This window comes from Emydura macquarii, unplaced genomic scaffold (genome assembly GCF_026122565.2).
Source record: "Emydura macquarii macquarii isolate MOO-44397 ecotype Brisbane River unplaced genomic scaffold, CSIRO-AGI_Emac_v2 contig_2938, whole genome shotgun sequence".
NCBI lineage: Eukaryota > Metazoa > Chordata > Testudines > Chelidae > Emydura > Emydura macquarii.
Genome location: NW_027133075.1, coordinates 127,249 through 140,838, shown reverse-complemented (window position 1 = coordinate 140,838; position 13,590 = coordinate 127,249). Strand labels below are relative to the sequence as shown.

General features: G+C 48.2%; 1 protein-coding gene across 1 annotated transcript; it reads left to right on the top strand.

Moving 5' to 3' along the window:
• The first annotated feature begins 4,985 nt into the window (after positions 1-4,985).
• Positions 4,986-5,960, top strand: LOC137167560 (olfactory receptor 52P1-like). The gene has a single exon (XM_067569775.1). The coding sequence runs from the start codon at positions 5,022-5,024 to the stop codon at positions 5,958-5,960; it is 939 nt and encodes a 312-aa protein (XP_067425876.1). The 5' UTR covers positions 4,986-5,021.
• Positions 5,961-13,590: the final 7,630 nt, after the last annotated feature.

Here is a 13,590-nt window from a genome sequence, read left to right as displayed (position 1 = left end):
CTCCCTGTCCAGCACTGCAAGTGTCAGATGTGAGATTCATACACGGATTCTCAGGTCACAGTAAGGAGCCTTCCTCTCTCTGCTGCGTGGGATTTCGGTGAGTTGCAGTTTCTGCAATAAAGTTAGTGCTAAGGGCTCCGGAAGGGATCAGGTGAAGAACAATTTGGCCAGGAATACTCAGGCACAGAGACTTGAACTGTTTAGTAGAACAGAAACACCAAGGGATTTAAAATTGGAACTAAAGATCTATTTTAAATAGTTTAGACAAATAGTTGTTTTTAAGATTATCTCCTTGTTTCGTACACTCATTCTCAGGTCAGAGTAAGGAGATTTCCTCTCTCTGCTGCGTGGGATTTTGGTGAGTTGCCTGTTTCTGCAATAAACTTAGTGCTAAGGGCTCGGGAGGGGTTCAACTGAACAACAATTTGGTCAGGAATTCTCCAGCACGGAGACTAAAAATGTATTGTAAATATTTCCTTTTTATATCATTTCCTTGTCTGTTACTGTGTCCTTCTTTCATTCTTCTTATCTTCCTTTTTTTGCTCTCTGTCATTTTTTTCTCTGTTTCGCTCAAGTTTTCCAATTCAGCAACTTTACTGCCAGGTTAACACATGTAGTCAGAACCTCTGCAGTGGCTATCTGTGAAACCAGAGATACCACAACATGAATGGGTCACACAGGGCTTTACAGACTGGCCAGATTCTGCTCTCACATTCTGCCTTGAGTGGATCACTCCAGATTGACATTGATATCACTGAGAGGAAAATTAGGACCCTCTATCTTTTATGCTTGGTCTCAGTATGCCACATAAACTGGGGGTTTTCCTTCAGACACTTTCAGCACCCTACCAGAATAGATCTCGCTGCTGCAGGATCTGAAGCCTTGATTTTCACAGCAGGGAAACTAAAGTCCCACACTAAGGGTGAAATCTTCGTCCCATTCAGATCAATGGAAAAACTCCCATCAGGGCCAGGATTTCACCCTAAATCTACATTTCGGGACTTAAATAAAAGGCTTGATTTTCACCGGTCATGAGCCTCCAATGACTTCAACTGGAGTCATCCTGCGGCCTCTAAGGATGGGTGAGCTCATCTGAACCATAGAAAACCTTACAGGAGAGTAGCTGAAATCTTAAACTCACAGCTTCAAGATTCAAGACAATTAGGGTGACAAATTTGGGTGGATCTGCTCTCTCTCTGCTCTCCTCCATCTCTAGTGCTGCAGAGGATGAGAAGTAGCAAAATACAATAAAAATAAAAGCATGTTTAGGGTTAGAGGAAATCAGGCAGTTCAGGAAATCTGACTGGGGGAGACCAAGGAACGCATGGTGTGTGTGTGGGGCGGGACATGCAGTATCCAGATCGCAGTGGAGCAGAGTCCTGAAACAGAGCAAAATAGGGAATGGTCATCCTGCCTAATTCACACACCAAAGAGGTGTAACTAGCCCTCCTGCAGTCTCCCAGGGTAGGGGGTGTCTCAGACTGTCATGTAATGTGGACACACTGTAGTAGATTGTCTCTGACACTTTCCCCATCCAGCCCATCCCTGCTCCAGTGACCAATCCCACAACAGCCTTGTGGCAACTTCAACAAGTGCCTACATGCAAAAGCAACATCAGGAAGTTGTGTCTGGGTTTCTAACTGGCAGGAATTCACTAAAGCTTTGTGTTGTTTTGAGGAAGAGTTACTCGCGCTGGCTCCTTTGGGTCTCCACATCCTCTCTCCCCTCCCCTCGGGTCTGTCCCTCTCTGCACTTCCCTGCATAGGCAGCACTGGAGGATGTGGGGGTGAGGAGGGAGGGGTACATGGACAGACAGGCAGCACTGCTGAAATTCAATTTTTCTTTCTGATTGTTGGTCCCAGACCAGTGCTGGGAGATTTCATGGCCCTGACTCTGTCTGGGCAGGTCTCAGGGCCTCTTTCCCCTGGCAATGCATAGAATTGCAGCCTGGGTGTCTCAGCCTTTACTCATTCCTGTTTCCAGGTTATTTTTACGGTTGTTGAATGTTAATTATGCAACTTCAGGCATTTCCTCAGTGGAAAGAACCATTGATCTTTGCTCCTCAGATGGTTCCATCTCCCATCGGATCTGACCTCGTCTATAATCTCCATCCCCCTCCCAGTCTGCCCCGATTTAAACACTACGCTGGGCACCAGCGTCTTCCCCAGGCAACCATTGGCAGCACAGCCTAAGAACCACCCCAAGCTCCCCACAACTCTTCCTCTGCAGGGCTGAGGTGCCTCTGTCCCCCCGACCCTTAGTTACGGGGGATCAGTGACAGTTTCTCTCCAGTGAAGTACGTCACACCCCGAGTAGCAGATGCCAAGGCACCTGTGCTGTGCTGCTGCTCTTGTTGCACCCACACACACCATGTGGGACTTCGGGGGCCGCTACACGGGAACAATGAGCAAGCTGAGAAGTGTGCACAGTGTATAATGAGAGCTGGCAACTCTGGGTCATATCAGTGTTAGGTAAATACAGCTGCTGTGTGCAGGTGACACACTGGCCACTGAATGAAACAGTGAGTCACTGGGAGACAGAGCCTAAACTGGGGACCCTCTGGGATAATTTCTTATTCAGCTCTGTTAGCCATTAATGGGGACAGTTGTACAGACATTCTTCATGGCGGAAGTTTTATGAAGTCACATCAGTAGTTTTCTCATCTGTCTCATGGGAAGCCTCACACCTGTGAAGAACACACCTAGAGTGTCATTTTCAAAGGTTCAAAGTCCCATGAGACATTTTCCCAGTGGGACTAAATTCAGCACTGTCATGAGTAAAAACAAATGCCTTCAGTTAGGCTCAGGCACCAGCTTGCAGACAAAATGCCTCCAGCTGACTCCTGTCTGTGCTGCAGGGACGTGTTCACAGAGCCCAGGCCAGAAGGCACCACTGTGATCATCTAGTCTGACCTCCTGTATAGTGCAGGCCAGAGACCTGCCCCCAAGGAATTCCTAGAGCAGAGCTTATAGAGAAACATCCAACCTTGGTTTAGAAATTCTCAGTGTTGGAGAATCTGCCATGACCCTTGGTGAATTGCTGCAGTGGTTAATTTTTCTCTGTTTATGAAGTGTATATATTATTTACAGTCAGAATTCGTCTAGCTTCAACTTCCTGTGCTAACCTGAAAAGCCCATTATTGAATATTTGTTCCCTCTGTGGAGACTTGTGGACTGTTTATCAAGTCAGCCCTTCACCACCTCTCTTACACTAAATAGATTGACCGCTTTGAATCTATCACTGTAAGGCAGGATTTCTAATCTTTAAACGTTCTTGTGGATCTTCTCTGACCCCTCTTCAGTGTATCAACAGCCAACCTTAATTCTGGTCACCAGAACTGGACACATTATTCCAACAGCTGTTGCATGACTCCCAACGAAAGAGGTAAAACAACTTTTCTACCTCTACTTGAGATTCCCCTGTTTATCATGCCAGGATCACATTAGCTCTTTTGGCCAAAGGGTCACACAGGGAGCTCATGTTTAGCTAATTATCCCTTCATGCCGCCCAAATCTTGTTCAGAGTCACTGTTTCCTAGGATAGAGTCCCCGATTGTGTTAGCATCGCCTACCTCCTTTGTCCTCAGACGTACACATCTACAGTAGAACACATTTTGTTTCCTTCAATCCAGTTCACCCACACGTCCAGATTGCTATTAATCTGAGACCTATCCTATTCATTAATTACGATCCCCCAATTTCTTTGACATCTGCAAACATTATCAGTATTCAAGCATGTGATGGGTAAGCAGCTGGGTTGCTGATGGGAGTCTCTCTTAACCCTTGTCATTTAGCAAGGCAGAATAACAAAACCACTGTCGTTATGACTCAAAGAAAGCTGGCTGCCTTTAAGTAAGTGTCTCACCAAAAGAAACAAGGCAAGTAGCAGAGCACAAAGTCCCAGCCTGGCATGATGATGTGTATTTCCATGGGGAAAACTTGACTCATGTACAACAGACTAACTGCATGGTAGACCAAATCTATGATTGCTCTAGTCCAATGTCATCCGTCTGACTGCAACAACCCCAGGGCTGCCAAAGAAGGTGTTTGGGGGATAACCTGGTCGTAATGAGGGTGTCACCTTAACGTCTAACAGCCAGAGATTGGCTTGTGCCCTGAAACACACATGCGTACAGGCTTTCCAAGATATTTATTGAGCTGTAGCTATTGTCATGGAGCATTCTTACTATCCATGTAAATGTCGAAAAAACCTTTCACAGAACTGTAAACCATTACACCAGGTCCCTGCCCTGAGTTCAGGCAGCTAAATTGGAACCTTGTTCGGTGTTTGAGGAGTTAGAGTTTTCCCTCTAGTAGGTACATATGTTTCACTTATTGACATTGAACGTAATCTCCCATCATGCTCCTCGAGATTAGTGAGATCCCTCTGAGAACATCCCTGGACAGGACTATGGACGAAATTTGGTGCCATGTGGAAATCATAGAATCATGGAATATTAGGTTTGGAAGGGACCTCAGGAGGTCGTCTTGTCCAAGCCCCTTCTCAAAGCAGGACCAATCCAAATTAAATCATCCCAGCCAGCAGTTTGGCACACTGCACCTTAAAAACCTCAAGAGATGGAGATTCCAGCACCTCCCTAGGTAACCCATTCCAGTGTTTCACCACTCTCTTAGGGAAAAACTGCTATCAAATCACCCTTCATTCTTCTCTTCTGCAAACTAAACAAGCCTAGTTTCCCTCAGCCTCTCCTAATAAGTCATTTGCTCCAGCCCCCAAAATCATTTTTGTAGCCCTCCACTAGACTCTTTCCAATTTCTGGACATCCTTTTTGTAGTGGGGGGCACAAAACTGGACATAGAACTCAAAATATTGCCTCAGCATTGCCGACTACAGAGGAATAATGTTACCACCTGACTACTCAGCCCCCTTTTTAGATTTTTACTAACTATAAAATATTTACCGTGCCATTTGTTATCACATGCATAACCCCCTCAATGGGCTTCTCTCCTTTCACAGGCACCCTGAGCATTTCAGATCCTGTTCAGTTACTCAACCACTTCATGGCAGCTTTCAACCTCACACCCTCCGGCCCGACAACTTTCATCCTAATCGGCATCCCGGGGCTGGAAGCTGCCCACATCTGGATTTCCATCCCCTTCTATACGTTCTACATCATCAGCTTGTTGGGAACTTTCATGGTTCTGTTTGTTGTGAGCAAAGAGCAGACCCTGCACAAGCCCATGTTCCTGCTGCTCTGCATGCTGGCACTCACAGACATCGGTATGTCGACCTGTGTTGTGCCGAAGGCACTGTGCATATTTTGGTTCAGTTTCAAAGACATCACTGTGGATGGCTGCCTCACCCAGATGTTCTTCATCCACGCGATTGCTACTATGCACTCAGCTGTCCTTGTGACAATGGCCTTCGATCGCTACGTTGCCATATGTGACCCTCTGAGATACGCCACCATCCTCACCAACACACGAATCGCTAAGCTAGGGCTAGTGGGTTTGATACGAGCTGTTCTCTGGGTTTTGCCAGTGCCCCTGCTCCTGCGTAGGCTGCCATTCTGCGCCAACCGCGTTATCCTCCACACGTACTGCGAGCACATTGCTGTGGTGAAGATGTCGTGTGGGGACACCACATTCAACCGGATGTACGGACTGGTGATAACAATTGTGAACACTGGGTTAGACCTGACACTCATTGGCCTGTCCTATGGGCTGATCATCAGGGCCATCCTCAAGATCTCCTCCAAGAAAGCCCACCGGAAAGCAGTGAACACCTGCACAGCCCACATCTGTGTGATGTTGATGTCTTATGCTCCTTACCTCTTCTCTGTCCTGACACACAGGTTCGGTCAGGGCATCGCTGCCCACGTTCACATCCTCTTAGCCAACCTCTATCTCCTTGTCCCTCCCATGTTCAACCCTATCATTTATGAGGTCAAAACCAAAGAGCTTCGTGACAAAGTGGGAAAATACATCTGCAGAATGTGATCGCCTGAGTCCATAGACTTTAAGCCTGTGTGACAGTAGGGGGAAAGGATGGCTCCTCATTCATCAAGGGTACTTTATCACAATTTCGTTGAGCTCTACTTTGAAAAATTTCCGAGTTTCAGAAGTCTTGTAAAGTCTTGTTACTGCATCACCAAGCACTGGCCTCTTCTTTTGCTAACTTCCATCTTTTCAACCATCACCTGATCTGTTTCAGAATCACCTGTCATCCTCCCGACCAACATTCCCTGTCACCTCGTCCTTTCTGTGACTTCCAGACACCAGTGCTGATGATTTCTCATATGCTCTCAGACCTATTTGCCATCAGTTTGGTTGTTGATTCTCACTATTCCTCATTCTCCTCCATCTTTGACTCTTTTGCCCCTCTCTGCCATCACAAGGTGCCCAACTCTGTCATTCACCAGGCCCCAACAATCCCTTCCAGTCCTGAGTCTCCTCTGTCAGTCTATCTGAATTCTTAACTAGGAGACATTTAGAGTTTTCCTCCGCTTCCTTCCCCACAATGCCACGAGATCTGCCCTCAATTGTCAGTTAATTTTGGTACACACATGGCACTGAGACTGGGGCCAAAATTAACAAATAGTGTATTTAATAGAAATATCACAGATGCAAAGATGAAGGACGGAAGAATCCCATGCACTGGTACAAATTGGGGACCGAAGGTCTAGTCATCAGTTCTGCAGAAAAGGACCTGCGGGTTACAGTGGACAATGAGCGGGATATAAGTCAAGAGTGTGCCCTTGTTTCCAAGAGAGCTAACAGCATATTGGGCTGCATTAGTAGGAGCATTGCCATCTTATTAAGGGACGTGATTATTCCCCTCTATTTGGCACTGTTGAGGCCCCGTTTGAAGTATTGTATCTGGTTTTAAGCCTCCCACTACAGAAAGGATGTGGATACATTGGAGGGAGTCCAGTGGAGGGCAACACAGATAATTGGGGTCTGGAACAAATGACTTATGAGGATAGGCTGATAGACCTGGGCTTCTTTAGGGTATAGAAGAGAAGAATGAGGGGGGATTTGGTAGCAACCTTCAACTACCTGAAGGGGGTTCCAGAGAGGATGGAGCGAGGCTGTTCTCAGTGGTAGTAGATGACAGAACAAGGAGCATTAGTCTCAAGTTACAGTGCGGGAGGTCAAGGTTGGATATTAGGAAAATGTGTTTCACCTGGGCGGGTGGTGAAGCACTGGGATGGGTTACCTAGGAAGATGGTTGAACGTTCATCCTAGATTTTTTTAAGACACAACATGAGAAAGCCCAGACTGGGATGATATAGTCACCGTTGGGCCTGCTTTCAGAAAGGGATTGGATTAGATGATCTCCTGGGAACCCTTCCAACCCTAATCTTCTAGGACTATAAGTTATATCATTAGCTGAAATTTGAAATGAGATATAGCACTGATGAGGCGAGGAAATGCAAGAGGGCTATCCCAGAAAGTCATGCAACAACAATGAACTTTGAAAATATGCAGCCTGAAACAACACATCTTTATTGTTCACACGAAACTAACTGGATACAGGATGTTAAAAGAAATAAACCAGAGGATGGAATTCCAGCCGAGCTGGCATAATGTGGAATTCCAGAGTGATGGGCTTCAGAGAGCACTGGCTGACAGGTGTTTTCTTTTTCCATTTTTATAAACGATCTACACTGAGGAGGTTACTGGCCACTCAAACACAGCAAGCATTAAACATAAGAACATGGGAATTTTCCATCCTGGTTCTGAGCATTCACCCATTTGAGCTGGTATCCTGCCTCTCAAAGCTCTCAGTGTTGAATACTCCGGAGGAAGACCATAAGCAGTTGTCATATACCAAATTGTACAACATTACCCCATGCAGAGGGAGCAAGATTCCTTCCTTACCCCACCTGGTGCTCAGTTTATGCCCTGAAGCATGACAATAGTTCACTGTTCTAATCTGATCCCACCGAAATTAACTGTGGGTCTGCATATTCATACAACTGTCTCAAACTCACAGCCCCCCTGCACAGACATTTGGGACAGGACGTGCAGAACAACATGAAACCTTTGGTGCTGGGGTTGGGGAATCTTCTGGGGACCCCTCTGAACCTAAACTCTTTGGTCCCAGCTGAAGCACTTGTTGCTGTGGCAAAGCTCCCTCTCCATTTTGCCAGGTCAGGGCTGCCTCTTCTGGCGGGAGGGATCTGGGGTCAATCTGCCATACGCTGGACGAGTCTTTTTGCTTCTCCCCTCAGCATCTCTGTCCTAGCGTGTTGAGAGTGGGCCATGGTTTGGGCTTGAGGAATACCCCTCCGACCCATGGAGGGGGCAGGCATGTTAAATCTGACCGCCTAGACCCCGGCAGAGTACCTCGCCTTGGCTCCTGCAGCAGTGCTGCAGTCGTGGTGGTGCAGCCCTAGGGAGGAGCGCTATCAGTCCTGTCCCAAGCTGTACCTGGGTGTCCCTCTGTGGTTCCCCCTGTGCGGAGCAGTGCTGTCTGCTGCCTTGGGGGAAATCCCTGGAGGAGCTGGGCGTACGGGTGGTGCTCACCTCCGTCCTGCCCTTCCTCCCCAGCGCTGCCCTTCTGCCTCTCCTCTTCACCCTGGGGAAGCCCCTCTGAGTGATTTGCCCTATTCCCCTCCGCTGCAAGACCTGCACGTGACGGTGAGGCGGTTGAGGGGCCGTTTCTGGTGCCCCATCCAGCGACTCAATAGCAGGCTCTCTATTCGGCGGGGAAGCTCAGTGCTATCTCTGTCAGGTGATGCCCTAGCCCGGCAAGGCGGGATGCCTGGGACCCCCGAGACCCAGTAGGGCGCCGTCCAGGTCAGCAGCAGTGACCCTAGCTGTCCAGTCCCTGTGGCCGCCCCTCCTCCTCTGTCGCATGATGTCACCCCTGCTCCGGCCCTAAGCGCGGCCCCCCGCAGCACCCAGACGAGCGGGTGGGCACTGCAGGTCCTGCAGAGCAGAGGGAACCAGGGCCGGCATTGTTGGGCACCAGTGGGGGCTCGCTCCAGGGGGAGTCCTCACCCTCCCTACTGCCCTGCCCCTGACTTCCCGAGCCCCACAACTGTACCCTAGCCCCCCGGTCCTGCTCCCTCTGACCAGCCCTACACCTCGGGGGACCGGGTGCTTGTGCAGGGCAAGCGCAGAAAGTGCAAGGCTCGAGCCCAGCCAACTTCGCCGTGTGGGGCTGGGGGAGTCCCTGTAAGACCACGGAGGGGGCTGCTGGTGACGGGCCCTTCTCCGCACCCTGTGCTGGGACCCAGAAGGCAGCACCAGCCGAGGCAGCCAAGGCTGCAGTTGTGGGCCACACCATCTCTCTCTAGATTCCCTCTTGAGGGGGTCCTGGCAGGAATCCCCCCTTCCCTTTGTTACCTGGGCCCCCCCTTGGCATCGTGGCAGCCATCACTGCAGCTGCTACCAGGAAAGCCCTTGTGGTGGTGGGAGGGGATCTCTGCTCTGTATTGAATGAGATAAACACTTTGGGTCTGGCCCAGGTTGCCAGGGGGAAGACGACATTCCCCCTATGGAGTGGACCCGATCTAGTGATTTAAAGTGATTCCTTTTACCATATCCTGTATATCTGCAGAAGGTTTTGTTGAAATTGTAGGATTTTTTTACATGAAATCAGTGTTTCCTATTGCAATCCAGTTCTGAACATTTATATACATTTATAGTAAAGCTACTGAAATGGTTAATGGATCAAACCATTTTCATTAAAAACCCCATTATTATGCAATTATATTTTTTAAATTGAAAAAAATGAAATTAGAAAATAATGAATCCCCAAACCCACAGTAATAACACACATTTCATAGGGCCTAGGTCCAGACTCCCTGGGGCGGCGCAGAGAGGAGCATCTGCAGGAACAGCTGTGGCATTCCCAGGGGAACAGAGCTACCCACAGCAATGCAAAACCTGGGATCCACCAGGACGAGGGGCAAAGGGGCAGGAAATGAGGGAGTCCTGCCGATGCGTTACGGAGGAGCACGACATGCTGTCTGGAGTCGCTGCCAAGACCCGTCCCTTTTACAAAGAGCTCGGTGCTGTATTGAGCAGGGATTCTCCCACTGCGCCTGCAGTCACCATGGACTGTTCCCACCCTCTGAAGAAGGCCGTCTTGGGACTGGTGGACAAGGCGATAGCATTCAGCACTGCTCATGAAGGGGATGACTGGGTGGCTGGCAGATTCCCCCGAGGAAGGTGGCTGCAGCCCCTGTTACCCAGGAGAGTGGGGAATGGGGTTTGTTTTCTTAGGAGAATCGTGGCCATTTACAAAGTGTTGGGTGCCCTAGAAGGCTGCTCAGGTTGTGATGTCCCGAGGCGCAAGCCCCACTCCCTGTGCCTGTTGGTTAAGAGCAGAGGAGGGCAGGGACAAGCCATAAATGGATCATCCTGTGGTTTTCTAGGATAAGAGTTCATTGGTAGCTCTCAGGAGAGTGCGCCTGGCACATTGGGGCCATGCTACTTAGCCAGAGGTTGCCCACACAATGGAATCGCTTCACCTTGGCAATGAACCTGCAGGACGGCTTCTTAGATAGTGTCCCTGACAGCCAACATGCCCAGTCTTGACCAAAATAGTTCGACTTCTATACCCTGAATCCACGAGAAAAAAAGGGCAGTTTCTACTTGTTGGAGCGGGAAAGAAAATGGAGATTCCAGTGACTGCAGGGTCAGGAACCCAGTTATTGGTGTGTTCAAGTGTAGATTCCTGCAGCCCCTCTACACAGAGAGCCCACCCACCTGCGTTCCCAAGGCCTGAGAAAGAAGCATGGGGATGTATGTGCAACACAGAACACGGACACAGAGAAACGTTAAACTGCTTGGAAAAAAAAGTACACTGCAGTGTGGTTGGTGACCTCTTCAGTGCTGATCATTTGCCATGGTGTCTGGATGGGGGGCCCTTGTGGTGTATTCAGGAGCTCCGATTACTCCTTTCTACACCAGTCTCGCGTTGGGGGTGTCATGCGGGCCGGCTTGAGTGGGGGGGGCATTTAGTATATTGTGTGACATCAGCATGGCAGAATCATAATAATCCATGTGGGATATGCCATGTCAGGTACTGTTCGGAAGGTTATAATGTGCTACGTAAGATAATAATACTTATGTTCATGTGTGATATGTGAAATGGAAGTTATAGATGTATTTGAGATATCTGTGTTTCAAATTGTTCTGCCTGGGCAACACCCCAGATAGGAAGGCTGCAGAACAATGGCCTGCATAATGGCCCATTAAGGCATTCCCAGGTGCAAGGGGCCCTGAGGGAGAAGCCAGCATCACCACTGACTCACCAGAACCTGCTGACGTGACTCTGGACTCCATTGCAGGCAGCCTACCTGATGAAGCATCAGGACTGTCCCATGTGACTATGGACCCCAGGCACACCAGAGGAGTCACCAGGATTGGCCCATGTGACTATGGACTCCATTTTGGGTCTTGTGACTGCCCACAGGCCGCATGGCCGGAGGAGGGGGTTTATAAGATCAAGCCATAGAAACCATCTGGTCTTTGTTCCTGTCCAGTCTGCAGACATACACCTATCTCTGGACCAATTCATCTTGCAACTGAACCGAAGGACTCAGACCCATCCAGATATTGGATGTGAACCAGAGGGAACCACACAAGCCTGCAAATCCACATTTCTTCCAGAAACCTGATGTAAATGGACTTTCAATCATTTGTATATCTATGATTCACTTTAACCCTTTAACATTTCTCTCATGGTTTATTCCTTTCTTTTTACAATAAACCTTTAGTTTAGATACTAAAGGATTGGTTGGCAGCGTGGTATTTTAGGTAAGATCCAAGCTTATATTGGTCTGGTGCTGTGGCTGACCCCTTGGGGTCAGAGGGAACCTTTTTAGCCAAGAGCAGAGAGTTTAAATAACTGGTCTCTTTGCTGGACCTGGTGCTGATTTGGGAGCCTGGAGCTGAAATGCAGTAAAGGGGGCTATGGGCATTTGTGGACTGGCTTCGTGATATCCAGTGTGGGGTAATCAGAAGCAGTTCGTGGCTGGTTGGGAAGCCGGGCTTCAGTGTCACCCACCAGTGTGAGGAGAATCCGCTCTCCTTTTGCAGCCTGCCCTGACCTTGGCATTATCAGTTGGCAACCGTGGGCACGGGTCGTATCACATCATTTATAAAGATGGAAAAAGAAAACACCCATCAGCCTGATTTTATGAGTTGATGAAACCTGCCAGTCGCTGTGAGAGATGCTGAATTCCTCTGATAATCAGGCCAAATTACAAAGGATGAGAGGATACTGCAGATGACGAGACAGGAAGTACGTTTCAACAGGGAGGAACCATGGTTATTGTTTAAAACCTGGGAGTCAGGAGGTCTGGTTTTTATTCCTGGCTCTGCCACAGATTCACTGGGGTAAAGCACTGCCACATTTCTGACTCAGCTTCTCTGGGATGTGGTGCAGATTGAATAGTTCATGTTTGAGAAGCACTTTGAGATCCTAAGAAGGAAGGAGATAGAGAAATGACATAGTGTGTTATGAATTATTTATCTGTTCAGGGAAACAACCAAACTCTTGGCAACAAGGAAGGATTTTCCTCACTAACCGGAGTCAGTCAGTGATAATAATTCATTGATATCAAGTCTCAGAAATCTGCACCTATCTCCTCACATCAGTACAAGACTCAGTGGTATTTTCAGGACTTTTGAAATAACAAAAATAGCTCACTCCTCTCTAGGTCTCAAAGTGATTTATGAAGGAGGTAATGTCAGCGTCTGCACCACTCAGCGTGGGAGGAATCCAAAGTGATAACGAGTGACATTGATTTAACTCCTGCCTTTGATCTCAAAGGATCAATACATGCTTCACATGTTTTTAGATTTGACTTACAAAACATATACAGAAGTCACGTGCCACTGAAATGCAGCCACCTCTTGGGTGGAAAGCGATGTGTTTAACAGTGCACAGCAACACTGCACAGTAACTTTACCACAGGAAAGGAACGTTTATGTTTTACAAAACAATGCAATAGCATAAAAGTCAATAGCGACAAAAGACCACAAACCTTGCCTTAATTTTACCACAGTCTCCACTGAGGCAAGACTCTACGAGGAGTTATCAGAGAAGTTATCAGAAAAGTTATCCTTAACTCGCAGGCCCAGGCCACTGAGACAATCATGTGGATGAAATCAGACTTTCTGTAGGTGTGACTGTGGATAGCACACCAGAACAGTACCTGGATCTAATCCCCTGTGTTTTTTGAACCAGTTATCTGACTTCTATCGGGGGTCGATCCATATTACTTCAGACCATAGGGTGCTAATCATGATAGGACTGGGATATTCCCAACAATTCAGTTGTTCCCCTCCTTCCCACCCTCCCTCTCCATTCCTCTTCAGGGACCCTTCTCATGAGCAGCTTCTAATCCAGGAGTTGCCAACGCCCCTACATTTGGGAGCAGTAGAAGAGCTTCCTCTGGAGCTAAAGGGCAAGGCTTTCTACTCCTGTTATTTCCTAATCTGGAAAGCTAAGGCCCGTCTCAGACTTAACCTGGACCTGCAAAGCCTCAACAGATTCATGAAGAAGCTGAAGATTTTCATGGTCTCCTTGGCCTCCATTATCCGTTCTCTGCATCCAGGCAACTGCATGCTGCTCTCGACTTGAAGGATGCGTATTTTCACATCT